Raw genomic sequence first — 22,974 nt, forward strand, 5'->3', positions numbered from 1 at the left:
TTCCGTGGGCAACACTTTTGGAAATGTTTTATGTGGTGATCCATCCCTGTAAGCTGGTCCTTTGCAGCCTGTGTAGCTGATCTCCAGCTTCTTATGCTGTTTATTAGACTTAAACTGTCCTGAATACTGTTGAGTACCACTCCAAAAAGGATTCTTCTTCTGTAGAAATACAGTTTTCTGAGTACTGAGTGCCTTAAAAGGAGAAACCCCTTCTTCTGCAGTGAGTGTGAGGGGAAGAGGGAGCAGGAGGAGATTGTAGTTGAATCCCGTTGCTGCGTTGTCTGCTGGGCTGGGTGACAGAGACTGAACACACACGTCAACGTGTAGAAATAAAAACAAATCTAGCAGCTTGCAAATGGAATCCACCTTAAAGACAGCAGCTTGTTCCACCTTAAATATGTAATTTCCCCTAATTCCTGGCCATGTGCTGATCCTCATTTCCTGTCTCTTTTTTTTTTTTCTTTTTTCTTTTTTTTTCTCTCCCTCTCTCTCTCTCTCTCTCTCTCCCCCTTAGTTTGCTTCCCTCTGGAATAGTTCCAGTGCTTTGGAGCTGGAAAGCAGATGTGACTCTCAGACTCACAGAGGCACAGAGACTTTTTTTAACATTCCTACTACAGTTTGAATCTGTTTTTTCCTTCATGTAATACAAACAGAGAGGGTTTTGGAATCACCGAGGAACCAAATCACTGCACCTAATGCTGCAACCCTCTCAATTCAATGCTGAAGAGGCAAGATAGGTTTCTTCCTTTATTTTGCCCTGTGTGCATTATGAGTTTTTTTAAAAGTCATTGGGACTGTGGAGAAGTGGAAGAAAGGCTCTGACCTGGGATCATTCTTACTACTGAGTTCAGTAGATCTATATGCTTCCCTGTATGATCATAGCTGGCATTAGCACTCATTATTTAGATCTAATCTTGTATCAGTTACTGTGACCTGGAGGTAATCTCATGGTACCTAAGTGGATTGCAGGCAAAGTAAGTAACAATATGCTGAGTTAAAGCTTTTGTTGTATGCCTGCATCTTCATTTATGGTATGTTCTCAGCCTCAGCCCATGTGAATGAAGTGCAGCTGGGAGGTGTTAACAGCACTGGAACGAAGAAGAATGTAGGATGGAGTTTGAAATGTCTCCAGTAAGTTGTGAATATAAATGAAGGAAGGATACTTGTGATTCAACTCTTAAATGTTGAAATGAAGATCATTACAGGTTCAGGACTTCTCTGAAGATGATTAGCAGATGCCTTAGTTCTTTCACCTATAAAACAGGGAGATCAAATAGTCTTCTAAAGTGATGTTTGCAAAGGGCTTTGCGATTATCAAATTCAAGGACTAAGGTGAAAAATGTGAGCCTATTTGATTTGATAATAGTTTTTATTTGTGATGTTGCACAAATAAACTGGCAGTTGCTGGCAACTACTGCACAGTATTAACTTCAGGTTGAATTTACTAACTCACGGGAAGAAATAACCTCCAGCAGCCTCTCTACTGAGGATGTGTTGCCCGGAGTTACTAACTGTGCAGCTATTGCTGCTACTATTCACTGAGAGAAACTATGTGAGATCAGAGGTGTCTGAAGCAGTGGGGTTATATGGGCTGATCCAAAGACGTACAGTTGGCAGGAGAACTAACATGCCAGAACCTGCCTGTGGCCGCCTTTCTGATCTTAAACATGTTAAGTCTCCCACAAACTAAGATGGATGTAAACTGTTTTTTCTTGCTGATTTTGCACAAACTCTGTTGAAAGTAACCTTTGGAACTGGAGCACTCGGTGCATTGGCCAATGTGGCTTTCTCACAGATGAAAACCTTTACATCTCTAGATTATGTAAAGTTAAAAATGTCCTTTAAAAAAAACTTCCCTGATGTGCAGGCAGCAGAAAGCATTGGTCAGTAGCTCTGCAAAAGGGCATGAAGTCAGAAGTCTCCAGGGCTGGAAAATGTCACTGAGAGGTGTCTTGCCACAACAGGGGACAAGGCATATATTGGGGGGGGGTGTTGGTTTTTGTTTGTTGTTTGTTTGATTTTTCTTTGTGTTTTTTGTTGTGTTTGGTTTGTTGTTGTTGTTTTTTGTTTGAGGCTTATCAGAAAAGCCTCAAGGGGGACAGGATTGCATAGATTCAAATTGCATCTTGACATACTATCAATGGCTGGATGCTGTGCATCTGTTGGAAGTCAAATCAGGTTATTACCATTTTACTTCTTGTTAGCCTCTATATGGCAAACAAAGCTCAGAGCTGTTGGGATGCTTTCCTTTGACACCAGAATCTTTGGAAAAACCTGTCATTAAACTCTCTGAACAAGGGAAATGTCATATTTGTCTTCATGTGTGACAGAAGGCAGGTATGTAGGGAGAAGCAGCATCTCTAATGTCCTGACTGATCTAGATGGGAAAAGGAAAGGTTTTGGACGGAAAATTCCTTGCGGTCATTGCTAGAAGTACAGCAATTGTTTGTTTTTGTACAGGAAGAATAATGAAGTAGTCTAGGAAAACAAACATACACTGCGTTTTCCTGTTCTCAGCATAAAGTCCCAGTACCACTCTTGAGTGTCTAGGTGTGGTAAATGAGCCCAGAGTGTGCCCTGGTGCAGAAACCTCACTGCAAATCTCAAAATTGAAGTGTTGGGCTGCTGAAGTTGCTCATCTGCCAGAGAATGATTTGCTGATATTTTCCCCCATTCCCCAGCTCCTTCCTCTACTGTCTAACACGTCTCCATTTTCATTAAAGATCCTTAGAGTCCTACCGTTTTAACTTTTGTATTCCTGCAGATTTCTTGAGTACCAGGATTTTAATGGTGCCTGCTTTCCCAGTTACCATTCAAGCATCTGCCTTTGAGTATCTTGAGAGACTAAAGAGTGAAGGATTTCAGTGAGTCGCTCTGTAGCGAGTTAGGGTTTCATTAGGGAAAGCAGAGTTCATCCATATGGTCCTCCTTGGAGTCTGATTGTAATCTGAAATCCCTGCTGAGGTGTTAGGAATGGCAGGAGTTAGAAAAACCATCTTCCCAAAAGCCCAGTTGTGGAAGAATGACTTCAGTTTGAAGTGTAGCATGAGCAGCTCAGGGCTCGTGCCCTGGGAACTCACACTGGATTCAGGTGTCTGTTCAGATTTCCCAGTTTATTTCTTCAAATAGCCCCTAGCTTGTTCAGGAAAATGAGTCTCCGTCAAAGCCAGTTTTCCTTAGTCAAACTGTTTCTTGACCTTGCAGTGCTAGAGGCACCTGCAGTGGTTTAAGAGTCCCATTTTCTCCCTAAGAGAAGCTGATCATACATGACCGGGAGTTATGGGAGGAGGGATGGTGTTTATTGTAATTGCAAGGGGGGAGGCATACACAAGGGCCTTTAAACTGCAGATGTAGGGGCTCTGTGCTGGGCTTTGTACACCCGTATATTAGCCCTTTTCCATTTTGAATTGCCAGTAGGAAGTATTAAAACTATTAAAATATTTTACTCACTAGTTTGCTTTTTTGCTGTATGGGCAAATACTGAACTTGCCTAGCACTATCTAAAAAGGCATAAAACAGACTGGTGAAGCCATTTGCCTTATGAGTAACTGTATTTCTTATCCAGAGAGACTCCTTCCTTAGGATAATTAGTGGCTTTTAATAGCAGTCCACAGTTCACTGCTAGCTCAGCTGACTTTGAGATGTCTAATCAATAGGTAATAAATTAATAGAGACCACCCACAAAATCTTATCCAAAACCTGCAGATTTTGTTTTGTTATCATCCATCACTTTTGCCTTAGCTGTTATACCTGAAGTATGTGAGAAGGCTGCGTTCAATGTGATGTTGGTTCCTTTTGCATCTGCAGGTATCTAGGCAAAGAGGGCTGGGCCCCAGCTTCATATCTGAAGAAGGCTAAAGATGATCTTCCATCTAGGAAAAAGAACTTAACTGGGCCAGTGGAAATCATAGGAAACATCATGGAGATCAGTAACCTGCTGAACAAGAAATCATCCACTGACAAGGAAACTCAAGCAGAAAACGAGACTGCAGAAACCCATATCACCAAGAAGGAAATCAGTTTGCCTATCCTGTGCAATGACTCTAATGGCAATGCCATGATGACCCCAGACAAGCAGGCTTCCAAACTGGCCCAGGGATCTCCAGCCATAGCAAGGATAGCACCACAAAGAGCACAAATAAGTAAGGCAGTAAAGCAGTCTGGGTTTCCACTGGCTCGCAATGAATTTTTGTTTTGAACCTTTTAGCACTGACATTGCCTGTCAGCCAAGGTCCCATGTGTCCTGGCCTTATTGCTGAGTCCACATGAGCAGATCTTTGTCTTGTCTGTACATCTGCAGGGACTCCAGGATGTGGTCCTTCATTAGCAGTGATAAAATTTAACTTTGCTTTACACAAGGGCTGGCTGGTTCTTCTTTATCTTAGGCAATATGTGTTTACTTTTTTCTCTTTCCCAGAGAAGATTTTTTTCATTTTGAACACTCTAAAATGTGTCCCCCACCCCCAGTAATGCAGATATGATGGTGTGTTAAATTCAAAGAGACCACCTCTGTCTTTTCTTGCATTTGTTCTGCTGTTTTCCTGGAGGCAAGTTGCTATAATGTTCTTACTACTTTACCTACAAAATGCAGATGCTAATGCTAGTCTGTGCAAGGAATGGCAAGATACTATTATATGATAGAGGACAGTGTGAGTGTTATTAATTTAGTGGATTACTTTTACTGCTGGGGGGAAAACTAGGTATTAGGCCAATTCTTTGCTGGCCAATCTCCAATGGAGCTGGTCAGTTCCAGCAGAAAATAAAATCCACTGCTTTCTGTCAGGGATTGTCTCTTAAATTTGCTGGCTTAGCTGAGTTGAATAGCTAAGCCACCTTGGTATTTCTAATATACCCTCATAGTTTCCTATCTTGTTTCATAGGGGTGCCTTAAATATTGCAAATACAGATTTCTAATATTCTCAAACTGCATAACAGCAGAGAGCTGCTGAAAAGATGTGTTTAGCAGTACTTAAAAAGTTAAATCAACTCTCCCTTTTCCTTTTCCTTCTCAGGTTCTCCAAATCTAAGAACAAGGCCACCCCCACGAAGAGAATCCAGTCTGGTTTGTATTGGTTTATGGTATATGTTAGCAGTGGGTTAGGTGTCTGGTGCTTTATGAGACTTTTGTACAGCTGTACAAGGTGTGAGGAGTGTCTGAGAGATCCTTTATTTGCTTGCCTGTTTGTTTTATTTTTTAAGTATTGAGCAGGACATCCTAATGTTAATTGGGGATTTCTGTTTTTCAAAGTGTTGCCCTAGCTAAACAGGTATTGAACTGGAGGGAGAACATCCTGAAGCTCCTATGTTCTCTGTATGAGCATTAAAGCCCATTTGACTGACTCAGAAGGTGTAAAGTTCCTCTTGGTGTCTTTAGCCAAGACCAGATCTTTTGACCTTTTCTTCTCTTTAACAATTGGGAGCGTTTCCTCTCCTTCCATTGCTGCCATCCTTGAGGTGGCTAAGCTTCACTCTTTTGTATGCTCAAAGTGACTTGGGATCTTATGGAAGGTTGTGTGCTACAGGAATGACACCTCCTATGATTATCCTCAAAGCTAGGATGCTGGAAGTTTGGACCAATTTAAGATTAGGACTGTCATCTTCAGATAGGAACTACTCAGTAGTCTATTTGTACAAAAGTTATGCTAATAACTTGTTTGTAACTAGGCAATACATAACGTTTAGTCTTTGCTGTACCCTTTATCAGCAGTATGTGACTTGTAATTTTTCTGAGATGACTCTTAAGAAACTAGGTGAATAGTGTATAAGCGTTTTTTTTCCTATTTCTCTTTGCATTATTTTGAATTAGACTCTGTTTTGGCAAGACTACTACTCTCAATCCCATGCTAAAAATAACAATGATAATAGATGTGAAACCCTGAACATGTCTGCTGTTTCCAATTATCTTCATTTAATCCAAACCATCCTGTTATCTGAAAGCATTTTATTATACTGCACTTCTGCTGTATTTCAGCATTTATAGTGCAGAAACATCCAATTATAACAGTGTTAGACACGGTTCCTAAGGTGCAGTGATGCATCCTCTGTGAGATGCCACATGCTATGTGTGATGAAACATGGATTGTTAGTTACAACTAGGATATCTTAGAAATGTAGGAGCATGTGAATAAAACACAGTGTGTAATTTGCCTTTTTCTCATTAGTGGCTTAGGCTTATTTTGCATCTTTGGCTGTCCTGTGTCTGTCTGTGGCAGGTCAGACCTGTGCTCAAGAGATTCTGACATACTGTAGTTCTTGTATTAGAACTGTAAGTGGTGAAGTGCAGAAGCTGTTAAGTTTCTCCATCATCTAGTCATTCTGTAAATGAGCAATGGGCTAATCTGAAAAGTTTTTGATATTGAAATTCTTGAAAGGACTCTTATCCCATTTATCATCTTAAAAATAATTATAATAAATAAAATGTGACAGCTTAATGTAAAGGCACACTTAGCTTTTAGAGGAGTCTGGTATGCTGCGAGAATGGCTCTGAATAGCAGTGTCCTGCTTCTCGTGGAGCCTCTGTGCAATTTAAATGCAGGTCATGTTGGGACTGAGTTAGAGGTTCTGAGTCTCTGTTATGGGGAGGAACTGGAATCTTTTGATCCTATAGTAAAGCCCTTCCTTTGTCCTACCACTTCAGCTGAGCAAAGCTCTTCATAGGGGTCTATGATATTATCCTTGTTTCTTGCTACAACAGATGCCCATTAGCAACTGGGTATTGCAGATTGTTGAAAAATCCTGCAGCAGATTAAGAGCAATAATTCATGAGGTTTAGATTTTAAGGTGGTATATTTGATGATGGGCAGAATCTATTATGAGCCTGTTGCAGTGCAATTTTCTGCAGTTGTAGCAAGCCATTCAGAACTGAGTCTTTCCGGACAAAACCTCAGAGTAAATGGGCTGTTGTTACTATGACTGGAATGGCAGCTCACGCTTTATGGCCCATTGGTAAAATGTTTTACTGCTCAGGTAAAGATTATCACAGTTTTAATAGCTGGTGAAAGCAGCATGAACAGTGCGTATTTTGAAAGGTTTCTCTCTTGTGGCCCATCTCAATGCATCAGCTTCCACTCTGGAGAACTGGGAAGTTAGCATTAGGAAATAGCACAGGAAGAAGGAAGAGTTTTAGTGAATAAAGCAAATATTTTTTCATACTGCTGTTCAGCCCACTCTTTCTTTGGTTTAATTGAACAAAACTTCCTATTTGCCGTAGGGATTTCAGTTGCCCAAACCACCAGAGCCACCCTCGGTGGAAGTGGAATACTACACCATTGCAGAGTTCCAGTCATGTATCTCTGATGGCATAAGCTTTCGTGGAGGACAAAAAGCAGAGGTGAGCCTTAACAGTGCAGCTGGAAGAATTGTAGTATTTGGCTATTGCAGGGGACTGGATTGAAAGGGGAAGGGTGGAAAGCAATTGGTTGAGATTTTTGTCTAAGTAACATGTTTCTTGTCATCTCCTAGGTTATAGAAAAGAATTCTGGCGGCTGGTGGTATGTGCAGATTGGAGAGAAGGAAGGATGGGCTCCAGCCTCTTATATTGACAAGAGGAAGAAGCCGAATTTAAACAGAAGAACCAGTACTTTAACCCGCCCAAAAGTTCCTCCCCCAGCACCTCCCAGTAAACCAAAAGACTCTGAAGAAGGAGCAATTCCTGGAACGGTTTCTTCAGGAGATAGCCAGGACTCTCCCCACAAGCTGAAATACGAAGAACCTGAGTATGATGTGCCTGCTTTTGGCTTTGACTCAGAGTGTGAAGTGAGCGAAAGTCATCGTGAAGAGGGCACTCCTGAAAAACGACTGTTTCAGCCTCTGAAGCCCTCTCCTGTGTCATCACTTCAGAAAGCAAAGTTCAAAGTAGGAGAGTCTTCAGAAGATGTTGCACACGAAGAAGAGACCATCTATGAGAATGAAGGATTCAGGCGTTATGTGGAAGATGCTTTGTCCAATAAGGAATCTAGTGGAGACTCTGATTCTCAGAAAAGCTCCTCCCTCTCCTTAATCCGAAGGAATTCTCCATGTTCCAGCTCTCCTAAATCATCACTCATGAAGCTCAAGATGGATAAAAACATCCAGCCTGATCTTGGAAAATGTCACTATTCCAAGAGCGAGGAGACAAAACCAAGGTCAGCTTCAGATGTTGGCTTACGTAGCATGCCAAGAACAGGCATGAAGAAAGAGCCTGGGCAGAGTCCTTCCATTAGAGCAAAGCCAATTGTTAGGCCCAAACCCTTTCTGAACAAGGCAGAGTCTCAGAGCCAAGAAAAGATGGATATCAGCACTTTAAGGCGTCAGCTTAGGCCGATTGGGCAGCTCAGAGGTGGACTTAAAGGTTCAAGAAGTGAAGAGTCTGAGACCCCTCCACACACAGCTTCTGAGAACCAAGATGATCCTGTTAGGAGGGGCTCGGCTGATCTCATTACAGCTCCTTCCCGTGGCATTTTCTGCTCTAGCCATCCAGCCAAACCTGAGCAAGAAAATGATTCCAGATGTTTCTATGTGACCACTGACTCATATCAAAAGGTACAGGATTCTGAAATTTGCTTCCCAGCAGGAGTAGAAGTGGAAGTGCTGGAAAAACAAGCCAGCGGATGGTGGTACCTGAAATACGGAGACATGGAAGGCTGGGCTCCTTCCCATTATTTGGCTCTCCCTGATAACCAGAGAGAAACCCCATCAGCAGAGACTGATGCCTCATTTGCCAGGAACAGGAAAAATGAAAACAAGTCAAACAGTTTAGAAAAGATAGAGAAGAGGGTTCAGGCTCTGAACACCATAAATGAGAGCAAACGTGCAACACCACCCATCCCAAGCAAACCTCCTGGTGGTTTTTCAAAACCATCGGGGCCTGTCAAAATGAGGAATGGTGTGAGGCAGCTGGCTGTCCGGCCACAGTCAGTGTTTGTGTCTCCACCACCAAAGGATAATAACCTGTCATGCTCCTTGCGCAGAAATGAGTCTTTAACAGCTACAGATCATCTTAGGGCCGTCCGTCGGAATTCCTCCTTCAGCAACGCGTGGTCACAGCCTGGTGACGTGAAGGGAAAGCAGCCTGAGCGTTCGGGTACAGAGGGCTCGGAGACCACTTCCAGCCTCTCTACCCAGAGGAATGGGATTCCTGTGTCCACAGTCAGGCCAAAGCCCATTGAGAAATCCCAGTTCATCCACAACAATCTCAAGGACATCTATGTTTCCATTGCAGACTATGAAGGGGATGAGGAGACTGCAGGGTTTCAGGAAGGTGTGTGCATGGAGGTCCTCGAAAGGAACCCAAATGGCTGGTGGTACTGCCAGATCATGAGTGGTGTGAAGCCGTTCAAAGGCTGGGTGCCCTCAAATTACTTGGAGAAAAAGAACTAATATTGCAATATCTTTAACCTCCCTAATTTATACTGTTCCTGCTGTGTACATGTGGAAAAAAACAAAACAAAACAAAAAACAATTGCTACACAAAAAACACGTTTCCCTGTGCTCCAGTTTGTACAAAGGGACAAAGGAGTCTATGCTGAGGACAAATCTGCCATGTTCTGGAGAGGTTTGTGGGGTTATCATGTCATAAGAAACTTTGAGGAAAATGCAGCATAGCCAATGCCTTTTTGTGAAGTTGTTAATAATCTTGTGTGTGTGACAGGGTATGACATCCCATCTTTCCCGTTATTGATAGGAAACCCAATGTGTGCCTTTTGTAAGAGAGAAAGATATACACATGCATCTACTTGGGGAGTTTTGTGCCAAACTCTGTTTTACAATCTTGGCTCCCTTTCTCCTCATTCTTGTCCATACGTGGAATACCCAAGAGTTTTGGATGCGTTTTCACAACTTACAGTGAGAAGTGAATGGAAGTTTCTGAAACACAGAGGGACTCTAATCCTTTGGAGATGTTCACTTTTTTTTTTTTAAGTGTTCTCAATGGTTGGTTGGTGCAGAGTTGGAACCTTTTCATTGTGGAGAGATTTGGTCTCTGACTTCAGCTGTGTTTGTTGTTACTGCTAACTCATTGGAAAAGGCAATCAGGTGGTGTTGGTTGAGGGCTTTTTGTTTCTTTTTTTTCTGTCTTGTTCTTTGAGTTGGGATTTCAGGTGTTCTGGGGCAGCAATGCCTATTGGTGCTTGTAAAAACAAACCTACAAACCCCATGCTTAAGCACATTGATTACTTTGTAGGTTCCATATTTAATTCTGTGCCTGACCACTGCCAGGTGCTCCTAGTTGATTCTCTTCCCAGTGCTGGGTTTCTGAGCTGGTCATAGCATCAAAATGTACAAAAGTCCCTTAAGACACTAAAGACAAAGCTGTCAAATGTATTACTTCTGGTTTTGTGATCTGGTCTGAATCCAAGCGTGCTGACTGCTGGCAGGGCCCACTAAGGTATTAGAAATAGCTGTAACCTTCTGCAACATCAGTGTTTACAATGAGGGAGGGAAAAAAGCCATCAAACTCAGTCTGCACGTGCTTCATTTGTATATTTTTGGGGAATTGTTTTCTGTGTTTTGTGTTTGTCTTTTCTGTGCATTCTGGGTTTACTTTATTTTTTTGTCTTCTTTTACCAGAAGAGACTTAGAAGTGAAGTAGGAGCTGAGGAGTTTCTGTTCCCACTTGAATCCAAAAAGTACATTTGTACAGGAAAGTGTGCCTGGGCTTCCCAGGCTCAGAGACTTAATATTAAAGCAATTAGGTCTACAGTGCATCTAACCAGGAAGCTGCCTCTTCTAGTTCTGTTTCTGTTTGCCTTTCTTAACTCATGCTTTGAAACGTGACACATGGCGGGAGTATAGTGGTGGGAAGTGGCAGAAGCATCCATTGGTAAAGGCTAGGAATATGGAGTTATTTGTGAGGCAACCGACTCTTGTACTGTAAACATCATTGGCTAAATCCCTACTGTACTTGAGGAAGTCATACCTTTTTTTTTTTTTTTTTAAATGGCCTTGTTAATCACTCAAGATCAATATCTAGTTCTTTTAAGTAATAGGCAGCATTGTAAATCTGTTTTAAGGGGGACGGGGCAGACCATTTCACTACTGGTTTACACAAAATGATACATGCCCTTTTATCCACCCAAGTTTCACACTGATTTGGCTTGGAAGGCAAAGGTTCTAAAGACTTTTAAAAGAGCTGGGATCAAGGGGCTGAGTAAAAGACCACAATAACATCGTGTGTTACTGGGGATGTTTCTCTGCCAAAAAAAAATTACACAATTTATACGTTGTTCTTGTCTTTATTTTTTGTTTTCTTGGTGGTTTGGGGTTTTTATTAATTTCCATGGTAGTATTGAGAGTTGCCTACAGCTAACCAGACTGATGTCCTTTTGTTAGCCAAAACAACATCCAGGTGCCACAACTGGCTACAAACAGTGCTGTGGTTCGAGCAGCTCTCTGCATCCAAATGGGGAGGGAGGGTGTTTGGTTGGGATCCGTTTAAATTGTGGTGGCAGGAGAAGGAGGAGTATCTGCTCAACAGCTCGTATCACAGTGTACAGGGTCCTCTTTGTACCTTAATGTCTTACCATATAATATATATAGATATCCAGTTAGCTACATCTTACTGGATGTGTTTCTGAGGCATTGTGGCCCTGTCTCTCATACTTCTCCCCATTTTTAGTTGTACTAATATGGTAGCAGCCATAAAAGACTGCTGAAGCTGTTGCAAGATTATAATAAAAGTATTATATTCTTCTGCTGGACAGTATTAAATAGAGCAATACATAGAGTTATCTGCTAGATTGCAGTACTAATAGTAGTGACTTAGTGACTCGTATTAATGTTGTTATGATTTATTTTAACAATAATGATGCGGAAGTGGTTCATTATTTTGAATTAATGCACTTTAACAATAAAAGAATCCAAAATGGAAGCCAATGCAGAGAACTTAAGTGCATTATTTAAAGGTGCAGTATATAATTATCATTTTCTTGAAGCACATATTTATTAAGAATTAACTTATTATTTAAAATATTCTAAAGTTTTGTTTAAAGACATTCCCACTGGGTCATCTCTTTGGGGGGATGTAAAAGCACAGCTCCCAGATCTTCTGCATTGAGCCACTGAATTCTCTGAGTACGGTGTGGCATGACATGAGGAAAGCAGCATGCAGACAGGAGAGCCTGGGCTACTAGAAATAATCAGATTTGGCACCCAGCAAAGCCGAGCCCAGAGCACCTCTGAACTGCAGGAGTCCTTGCAGGGTTTGGGGTGGCAAAGCCACTTCTGGCAGGTGGTCACCGGTGCCTGGGTGCCATGTGCCTGGCATGAGGCTGGTCCCTGGTGATGTGGGATTGCTGCGAGGCTCAGGCTGGTGTGAGAGCTTTAGGATCTGCCTGGGAAACACAGCCCAGCTCTGTAACAGACGTTAGTCTGTCCTGCAGCTCCTTTTCCACCTTGCAAGCTCCAGGCAGTGCAGGGGATGACACAGAGCGAGGGTTTTCTCAAGCAGCAGCCCAGGCCCATGCCTCAGTTGCTCCTTTATCCCATCTCAAAGGCTTTGTGGCCCCCCTGAGAAGAGGCCAGAGCCTATAGATGGGCTGCAAAGCCACACTCATGGCCTCCCTTTACTCCATCAGCACCAGCACAAAGGATGGGGTGTGAATGAACTACTTGATGCTAGAAATGAATGTGGGCCACTGCCTGGCACACCGGGCTTCCCGCCTGGTGGGAGAACTTTGGTCTGGGCTTCCCTTTACTTGGTGACTGTTCTGATTGATTGTGTTTAAAAGGGCACTTTTAAAGCAAATAACCCCCCGATGCAGTTTTTTCCCCTCTCATCTTACTGTTTTCACAGCATCTCTCACTAATCTTTTTTTTGATTCTCTCAACTGAGAGACATTAGGAAAAGAATTATTTTATTCCATTGGCGAGCAGCTAGTTTTGGTCAGCTCCAGTGACAGGTGAAACAGCAAGCCCTTTCTACTGTTAGCTGTGAAACAGAGTGAAAGGCCTTAAGCTAAATCAGAAAAGCCAACTGCATGGCAGGAAAATCCGGCAGGGTGCCTCGGAGAACAGCGTAGTGCTAGAAGTGTGTTAGCTATTTTCTAAAATGTTAATGTCGCCTTAAGCTTTACTTACTAAATTTGTCAGAACTGACACTGGATCAAGAGCAATATTTAAATGTAACATACACCTCAGTGAACACTCAATGCAGAAATCAATAGTACTGTTTAAATTTCTCTTTTTCTGGTTTATTCTTGAACCAGACTGTTAAGAGGAAGAGCTCTGCGAGGCTTGGGCAAAGCCATTTGCAGCTGAAGGGGGCCCTCCTCCGGGGGAAGAGGCGGCTGCTGTCACCACGTTGCTCTCACTCACTGTCCATGCTTTCCGAAGTCTTGAATTTGGACCAACAGAAAATCCAAATTCCAATGCCAGAGAACAAAATTTAAGAATGTGAAAATTGTGTCTTGCTGTATACTGCAACTTTAATAATAATGAGCACTTCTGAGTTCGTTATTGAGGTTTATATAATGCCTGAAAAGTTTAATTGCTGGTTTCCTTTGTCTCCCCTTTCAAAACACTTTCTTGTAACAGCAAGAATAGTACGTTTTTGTTAGCAACCTTTGCCCATGGGAGGCAATTCCTGTTGTTTTAGCCCTCATGCCTTGCAATGGGTGGGTGTTGCCATACGTACCAGTTCTTTACAAGCCGAACTTTTCAAGATAAAAGATACAATGGGCCCTCGCATGTGGGGATACTTAACTGGGATGTCAACAGGAAGCTTTTGAATTGATGTGTACAGTAATAGCAAATACAAAATAATGAAGGATTTAAATTGGCTCACGGCTAGACTCTTAAAAGCAGAATTTCATGTCTGCACGGGTATAACTAAAAAAATGGACTTGGCCCTTGTGGATATGCACCCCAAAGACTCCTCCTGTTATGATGCTATAAAGTTTGACGAAGGCATTATATAATTGTTTTCATCACTTTCAGATCTTAATGAATCGTATTTTATTGTAATATATATTCATTGCTTTCCTCAGTTAAAAAGAAAGTTACTGCTTTTATCTTATATGAAAAACAAAGGAATTTGGTAAAGCATTCATTATTTTCATATTACTAGTATTAACAGAATAGAGCTAGTACTATTTAATTTTAGATCTTCATAGCTAGCTTGTTAATAACTCATATTTTCCTGTGTTGTATTGTAGTAGTTTTTTCTATTTTTTTCCCAAATACTCTGCATTCTTGAGAAAAAAACAAATCCAATGAGTGGATAAGTGCAATATTCATAGAATAAACAGGCCCCTCATCCAGGACTTGGAGTGGAACGTGCAGTGTGAAATGTTTGCAATTCTCTATTCATGCACTCTTAGGGGAAGGGGAAATGCAAGGGAGGGGGCAGCTGGATGAAAACAGGACCCTTGGGTAGGTAGGGACTGATAGCTGGGGTAGTTTGGGGTGACAATGGCTGCTTTTCATTAAAACATCACCTGTTACTGAAAGTATAAGGATTATGCAGTGTGTTGCCAGGATTATGTGTAGAATGTGCATTCACATCCTTATCGATACAGGACTTCTGAGCTATGCTTGAAACACTCTGTATGTCATCCATGCACGTTTCTGTCTTCTGGTATGTCTCTGCTGATTACGTCCTCTGTTATACTTCAGAACTGATGATCACTTCAGAAGGGAAAATAATTTTGCTGGTGCACTCCCAAGTTTTGATACTGTATTGTTACTTGTATTTATTGCAAGAGCTATGGGAATAGTTTTAAAAGTTCTTATTTCTTTTTCTTATTGTTAACCTAAGAAAAAAGTCCCCATTTTATCTGGGTTATTTCTCACCTGCAGAATTTCACAGCCAATTAAGGTATTGATTTCATTTCTTGGCTTGCAAAGGCTCATCTCTTCAGTCCAGAATAAAGCTGGGCAGAAACTTTGCTCTGCAAAAGAGGATTTGTCTTAAATTTGAATGGAAGGAGAACTTCCATTTGTCCAAAATAATGTGACTTTCCAGGTAGCAGCAAAATCTACTACCATGGAAAAACTGGGCTGTTTTTCTAAGATGCAAGAGAAATGTGAAAACCAGAACGTTTGATTCTCCGAGCTCTGGGAAGCATGTCCCCTGTGGCTCTAGTTCGTGTCCCTGGAGAGAGGGTGTACCTCAGCTTTCTGCTTAACTTTTGTCCTGTTATTCTAAAGTTGTCAGCCTTAATATTACCAGAGACCTTTGCATTCAAACAGAAAAACAGAATTCTGCAGCTGTACTGAAATAGCATCAATTACATTACTTTGGAAAACCTCTAATACTTTACAAATGAACCTGTTTTGAGGAACCAACTTAATTCTTTCATGTGCTCTTATTTAAATTGGCAAGAAGTCCATGAGCATCAGTAGAGTTACACTGACAGAAGACCTGCAGTGGAGCAAAGTACCTTGTGTGCACTTGGCATGGACCATTCTCAGCAAAAGCAAGTGCCGTGCATCTGGTTCCTACACCTCCGAAGGATGCACAGCGCTGCTGAGCCTCGGTGCTGCCGTGCTGTGATCCACTTCCCTGCAGGCCTTACAGCTTTTTAAAACCAACTGGAGCTTTGCTGCTATTTGCCAATGGATTCCCATCACTAGTGGTTCCTTCTCTGGCAGCTTCAGATGCTATTTAGCTATGTAGCAAAGTGCTATGTATAAATGCAGTGTTCAATAGCTGCCAACAGTACCGGTATGATGATCTGAGAGCAAATGTTTGTGTAAGTTATTTTATTTTCATTTGCTTTTAGTTGCTTGGTAGAAGCAGGGACCACCAATGCAGCAATGCATGGAGAAAGTGTCTGCACACTTGAACTGCTTGGCCTCTGCTAGCTCTGCCCAGTGCTTGTATTTCTCTTTCTCTCCCTCTGTGCTGCTCAGTGGTCATGTCTGTTGTGTGTCTGTAATTTTCACATAAAGTACTGTATGTAGGGCTGGATCCAGAAGCCCGCAGTCAGTTGACTTTGGGTTGGGATGTAGGTTGCTGTTGCTGTTTTTCCTTCTCTGTCTTAGACCTAACTCAGAGCAAAGCACAGATGTCTGTAGAAAGTCACCTATAACTCTGCTTCGGGGTGTCAGTTTTGTGGGGTGTGCCTGCATTGCCAAGGGTGGAGCAAGATCTTTTTTTGTGGGTGCCCTCACATCAGGGTTAAGGCTCCACAGCGATCCCTGAGGTCAAAGTCACTGCACCACGTGCAGACCTGACTGGTGTAGGCAGAACAAATTAGTTTCTCCCATTTTATAATGTCAGGGCTGGGCTGGTCCCATCAACCATGTTCTTAATTTGTTCTTGCATCAAGGTAGTGTTGATTCTAGTTGGAGAGTGCAATTTCGTGTGTGTGTTTTGGTTTTTTTAATTAATTTGGTTTAAAGCTTCACACTGGCATTTTACAGACCTGTTCTTGTCAGCATAAGCCACTGTTGTCCTGAGTTGAGACTCCTGTTTGTTACTGAATTGAAATAATCGGAATTTTGATGATAATTTGGAAATAAATGAGGGGTAACTATATTGGCAGGGGAGGAATAGACAAAATATGAGGAAAAATATGTTTCTAATGAGGCCATAAATTATTTGGTCTGACACTGCAGGTGCTTTCTCTGTATAGATGGTTTTAATACATCACTGCTCTGTGTTAGGGTTTTTTATCTTTGAGAAAAGTTGAGTTTGTTCATTCTGTGATATACTAAGACAATCTGTATCCTGAGGCCAATGACCCACCAAAGGAAGACAAACATGGGTTAGGTTTTTGATGTACTTGAGGTGGTTGGTGTGTCTGGGAGTTTGCATACACTGGGGTTCGGCTGATGGAGTGGGCAAGATTGGCTTGTTCCAGACTGCCCATATTGCCCCTCTGCAAAACACCCCAATGCTACTGGCACTTCTGGGAAAGTCTTGGGTTTAGAGATCTTTCCCTGATGCTTGGTTATTCGGTTACAATGGTACCAGTCTTTCTTGGTAGAGAAGAAAAACAGAGGGGAGGGAGAATCTCTTGGCACTGTGGGATATTTTTAAAAATATAACATTTAATATTAAAATAAATATTTCATACTTCTTCAGATATTCCCCTTCAAAGCTGTGTTAGTGACTCTGTATTTGATGTCTGAAATTTAAGCAACGTGGCAGCTTTCTCTGTGCAAACAGTTCTTTTGTGGTTTGAGAGCTTGTTCTTGAACTGCTTCTGGGTCACCAGGGAAGTAGTAATAGATAAATAAAATCCCATCATCACCCTTGTGGTTTAGACTGGGGGATCACCAAATTCTGTTCTGACTCTGGGTCTCCCTGAGCATCCAGACTCAGTTTGTTTCTGTCCCCTAGAAGCAGGACAGAAGAGAATAGTGCAGTCACTGGAACTTAGCCTGTAACAATTAGTGAACTGGAACAAATAAAAAAAGAATTAAAAATAGAACTTCAAAAAATGAAATATTTCAGTGAATTGCTGACTTAACTATTTCCTGCCTTGGATTTTCGGGTGGAGGGGGGAAGCTATAATTGTTTCCAGTCTCTCTAGGAGGATTTTTTTCTGCAGCACACTGAATAGGCTTGCTGAAAGGTCTTGCTCATTACTCATGGTGAGTTCAAACCTGGAGTATTGCAAAAGCAAAGTGAGTGTAGCATTACAATGACTTTTTTGTACTGAGGGTCCAAACTGAGTATTGTGGGGTCAATATTGTACAGCGTAGGTGCATTTCTGCTGTCTGGCTAACTTCACATTACATCAGTGCCTTTATTGCAGATTTAATTGCAGACAGCAGTGCTTGTTACTCTGCCTGCGATGTTTGGGGAGAATCAAGCAGATGAGCCTCCTCAGTTAAGACTCAATATTGAATTTCAAGTCTTGCCAGCAGTTTGATTGATTGTCGCTCAGGCTAAAGTTCAGATGCAGATAGCTCAGGGTGGGTGTAGAAAGCAGCTGAGCTGGACACGTACGTCTGTGGCTGTTTTCAGAGCTGTTAATTAGCCCAAATTGTATCTGTAAATGGTGAGTAGTCAGTTATTGGGAACCTAAACCTGTTGTTGAATGAGGACTGAAATCTGAGCAGTTGTGTTCCCCTGTATTAGCAGAGCAATTGCATGTGTCAGGAAGGGAAACTCCTATGGGGTTTGCTGTCCCAAATTTGTATTTGACCAAAAAAAAAAAAAAATCAATCTAGGCCTTCCCTAATTGAGGTTTTGCAGTGGGTTTCCCAGGTGGCTGATGTTCTTAATGTGACCTTGAATATTAGATGCTGTTGTCATTTGTGTGTTGGGGTAGCACTCCATTTTCTAGTGGTTAGGTGGTGGGAATGTTCATACCCGGTGGGAGCTTGGGAGAGTATGTCGGTGACCAGAGATAGAGAAACGTGTGGCTGGTCTTAGTGTGTGTGGTCAAGTTGGCGACACTTTTTTTGTCTTTGTTTGTTTGTTTCCTTTTTAACATGGGAACCATTCTGTCTGTTCTGTTTGGGAAAGGGTCTAGAAGTTGGCGTGGTTTCTTTTGCAGTATGAGAAGGAATAACTGAGAGGTTTGGTTTTTTGTTTTGTTTTTTTGGGGTTTTTTTTGTTGTTTTGTTTTGGTGTTTTTCATTTTTCCTTTTAAGAGAGTTTATGGGCAGGAGTCCATTCAGTTTGTTTTGGGTTGCAAGTAAGCCAAGAGAGGAAGAAAATGAGTCTGGGGAAACCCTTTTTTGTGATAACAGCTTTGGACCATATTTTCTTGTGGCCTCTGATCCAGCTCCTCTGAAGGGAGTGGAGTGAATATTGTTCATCGTGCAGATGTTAGAGCTTTTGAACAAGTATTGATTCTTTCAGAGCTGACAGGTGTTTTGACATTCGTGGCATCACTCCTTAATGTTTCTGTAGCAAATGTGAACTAGAGACATAAATACTAACTGCAGCCTCATGCATTGTCCAATTTTTGTTTAATGAATGATGGTGACCAGTTGGATAAAACTGTTTGTACAGTGAACAGCTCCTGCAAGGGTCCAGATGTGCTTGAGTCTGAGATCCTTTCCTAGAAAAGGAAATCATGTGCATGATACAAAATTTTGCCTTTCTGAGTCATCCCAGTAAAATTGAAACTCAGAAAAATTACATTTTTTGCGCTTAACAGTACCTGTTGCCATTGATGGCAAGAGTTATTGTTAATTGAGGGGTCAGATGCTTCAATCTGTCTGAACTGACGCAAAACAGAAGATATTCTTGTGACTGATCCCTGAGTCTGCGTGTAAACATGGTAGATTTGATTCACATTGGAGTACTAGTTAACAAAGACAAGTAACTTCTCTGTGGTCCAACACAGAAGATGCATTATGAGTAGAAAACAGCTTTCCTTTTTGCCAAATGATCCTGTAGAAATGTCCCTCAAGCTTTAGCACAGATCACATGGGATCTGTGATGATTTAGTTCATACATATGGTACTGTGGGCCTGGTTCTGGACTAGGACAACAGAATTGCATTTCTGTCCCAGTGAGCATTTATGAAATCACAGCATGATGTTTTCATTGCTCTAGATTTGTCAGTGGTGGGGGAAAACAGTTGTGCAAAGCATCTCTTCCCTCTAATCCATACTTGCAAACTTTACTTTAGTGCCCCGTTCAGAACTATTTTCAGTCCTTGTGGTTATGTCCCAGGCCAAGTGCAGTAAAGGGAGGGTTGAATGTCACCAGATATCCCTGTGTGGGACAGGGCCGGCTCATACGGGGCTGCCCTGTTCTCCTTGACTGCCCAACAGCCACGTGCCATGCCCAAGTGCTTGCTTGGAGAACTGCAAAACAATGTAAAGCAATTGAGGTTTGGGGATTTTCCCTAGAGCAGCACATTCTAAAGCACTGAAGTTAAAACCAAATATTTGTTTGAGGGATTTTAACAATGTCTGTGCCTATAAAGGTGAAAACTCTGCATGGGTCATTCAGTGGGAAGTGAGAAATACAGATTTGTCTCAGGCAATTGTTCATGTGAAGATGCAGAGCAAAAAACTTCAGATTGCTGTGCCTAAAAGTAGATCTTGGTATTTCTCTTCAGGCATTTATTAGAGCTGCTGGTATCTTGGAATTGAATAGCAGTTAATATTGGTTAATTAAGACTGCTCAAAAACTACAGGAGTAAAAGAAAAGACAAATTGATGTTCTGGACACTTGTAGAGGAGGGAGTTGCAATAAATGTAAAATATTGTCAGGTGCTTTATGAACTTAATTTTTTCCTTAGGATTATCACAGAGCCTTGTGACTGTATCCTGGCCCACACCAGTGCTGTGGCACAGCAGCTGGGTATAGACACCTCTCCGCAAACATTCCTAGCCAGGCATCTGTGACAGGCGTGCGTGTATTGGAAAAGATGAGCCTAAAAAGGGCCTGGAGTAAATTATGCTCAATAAGAGTTCCTGATTTGCGTGTGCCAGATATGCTGAAATAACTTGCATTTAGGCAACCTCAGCTCCTTCCAGGAATCTGCCACCGCACACCCTGACAGTCACAAGTGCCACAGTCTGCTGTGCTTTGGAGGGTGCAAGGGCTATTGGAGAGGGAAAGCTGGGACTGTCACTGCCATTCCTGTTCTTCAGCCGTGCCCAAAGTCAGAGCTCAGCCGGGCCAAAGTGGGATCAGGCCCTTGGCACAGTGTTTGCCATGTCCCACGGGACTGAGCTCAGCTCTGCCGAGTGCTTGGAGAGATGCTGGCTGGGGTGTGCGCTGCTGCAAAGTGATGATGCTAACGATACTCTCCTCTCCCTGTGCGCAGGACCAGGGCAGGTTGCGAGGGACTGCCAGAGTTTGAGGGCTGTTTTCTCAGAGTTATTACAAGTTCTTGCAATGTGAACCTCTAACGTTTTTAAAGACTCAGGCAGAAGGGACATGCTGAACAGACTGTACCTGTCATCTCCCAGTTCATTGATTGCTTGGACCAAAGGTGGTGCTAAATCTGATCTTTGTCTGTAATATTTATATTTTGTTGGACTTTTTTTTTTTAAGTGTTTGATAAAACAGATGCAGTGTCCTTCTTACAAGAGAGATTTAGTCCCAGCTTGGGACATGGCAAAACTCACTGGACCTTCAGGGTCCAGAATTGTTGCTTGTTAACATTTGAGCAGGCTTGCAGTGTTCTGGGGGGAGGTGGGAAAAGGGTACTCTATCTTCAAATGCTTGCAGACTGTAAGAATTGACTTGTTTTTTGGGTTTTTTTGTTTGTATTTTGTTTACACTGCCTCTTATGCCCTAAGGAAAAATAAATTTTTGACCTTTTTAATTGTGATCCAGTTGGTTTATTTTAATTTTTTTTCAAGTGTTTGTCAAACCACTGAATTTAGCTTTCTCAGAATAATTTACATCTTATGTGTACATGCAACTGCAAATTTCATCTTAGGCTTAAATGGATAAAGGGGCTTCTCTCATCCCCTGGCCCTGAGTTGTTATTGTATGCTGTATTTTGTCTCTTTTCTAATCCACAAAGTTTTATGGACTGCTTACCTCTGCCCTCAAACATGAAGACCTTTTGTCTGTGTTGAGCAAGATCTTAAGGTTTAAACTACTCTGTCAAGGTGTCTTTTGGAGAGGGATGTGGCATCAGATATAAAATATGAAGAGAAGCATCCTTTTACATGAGTGGCCCTTTGGTTCTGCGATGAACGGGTTGCTCTGCAAGTTGGCGTGAGCCCTCAACACCCCGGTGTGCAGGCTGCAGAGCCAGGCGCTACTTGAACACGGAGTATTAAGGTCTGATCCTGCAAGGCTGCTGGGCCCTGCTGACTCCTCTTATCTGGCTTTGAAGGTTGGAGGCCCCAGATGACTCAACGAGTAGAAGCTCTTTGCTGTGTGAAGCGGCAGACAGGTAAAACTGAAGAGTTTCTCCTAATGGATCCCTGCTCCTTATGCAGGACATCTTGCAGGGGTGCAGAGGGCAGTGGATTGGGGAATATAATAGGAGAGCGGTTTGTAATAGGGGATGTAGTAGTAAAGAGGAAACAGGTTTGGTTTTTAGCACTTCAGTCCCAACTCAGCTATAGGAGCCTTCTGTGTTGTCCGCTCCCCTACTGCCTGTTAGCAGTTTGCAAATCTGTAGGTAAAAGGGGCCATGCCTAGTGCCTGGCTTCCACCTTTGAAAGCAGGACTGCAGAGGGGCTCTGGCCCTCCCCACCTTATTGTCCCTGCAGCAGAGAATGACCTCGGATGAATGCTTCCCTCGTTTTAGCATGGGGCTATGTCTTCACTCTGTGATGTGGCACTTCACAAATATCCTGCAGAGAAATGAATCTTGCCCAGGCCCCCTGAAGGATGCCAGGAATTAGATCTGAGGCAGCTTGCAGTCCTGGGCATTTTACGGCACAAACTTAGTGACTAGCGTGCCTGGGAACTGTGACTTCTCCTCCCCTGTGTGTAGAGTGAGCCAGCCAGCTTAGAGTTGAAAGGATTGCAATAACTAATGTGTTAACAATAACTAATGTGTCCCCATATTGTATGTATATTGTAACCCTCTGTTAATTGCTCTCTTCATTCCCCCTTTTTCTCCAAGAGCCACCACCAGAGCACTCAGACTAAATTTCTATGGTCCTGCTTATGTGTATTTGTAGTATTTGTGAAAAGGTGTATCATCAACCTTTGGAGAAGGGAGGCAGGGGCGGGGGGAAAGCAAAAAGCTATGTGTGCCATGCCGGGTGCGGAGCACCAGGTGGCGATGCTGGACCAGCTCTGCCGCTCCTGGACCACTTTCGGAGCATCTCTCCTTCCTCCAACTCTTCCATCAGTGCCGGGGAATCCCTGGGGCTGGCCCAGCCTGAAGCAGCGGGAGGGCTGCGGTGGTGGGATTCCTTGTCACTGGGGAAGGTCTGTGCTGTGCCTTTCTTGGTCTTGATGGAGAACAGCTTGGGAGTGATGATGAAATTGCAGGTCCAGTTTGGATTTGGTGAGCTGATGGTGATGGCCCGGAGAAGGGGGTTGAGGCATAGTGACTTCAGTGATGCTCAGCAGAAAAGGACACAAATCTCACTGTGCAGTTGCACATGGGAGCTGCAGGAGGGAATGAATAGGCTGGGACTGTTGAAGGGGACGCATGGGGG

The 22,974-nt window shown here is 42.6% G+C and overlaps 1 protein-coding gene across 2 annotated transcripts in view; it reads left to right on the plus strand.

The window, feature by feature from the left end:
* SH3PXD2A (SH3 and PX domains 2A) overlaps positions 1 to 21,167 on the plus strand; it is a 269,229-nt gene extending 248,062 nt beyond the window's left edge. For both annotated transcript variants that reach the window (XM_065639536.1, XM_065639537.1), the window contains 4 exons: positions 3,808 to 4,142; positions 5,013 to 5,062; positions 7,211 to 7,330; positions 7,462 to 21,167. In XM_065639536.1, coding sequence (XP_065495608.1) covers positions 3,808 to 4,142; positions 5,013 to 5,062; positions 7,211 to 7,330; positions 7,462 to 9,357 — 2,401 coding nt within the window. In that variant the 3' untranslated portion in view covers positions 9,358 to 21,167. The remainder of the gene's footprint in view (positions 1 to 3,807; positions 4,143 to 5,012; positions 5,063 to 7,210; positions 7,331 to 7,461) is intronic.
* Positions 21,168 to 22,974: the final 1,807 nt, after the last annotated feature.

This window comes from Caloenas nicobarica, chromosome 7, assembly GCF_036013445.1.
Source record: "Caloenas nicobarica isolate bCalNic1 chromosome 7, bCalNic1.hap1, whole genome shotgun sequence".
Classification (NCBI taxonomy): Eukaryota; Metazoa; Chordata; class Aves; order Columbiformes; family Columbidae; genus Caloenas; species Caloenas nicobarica.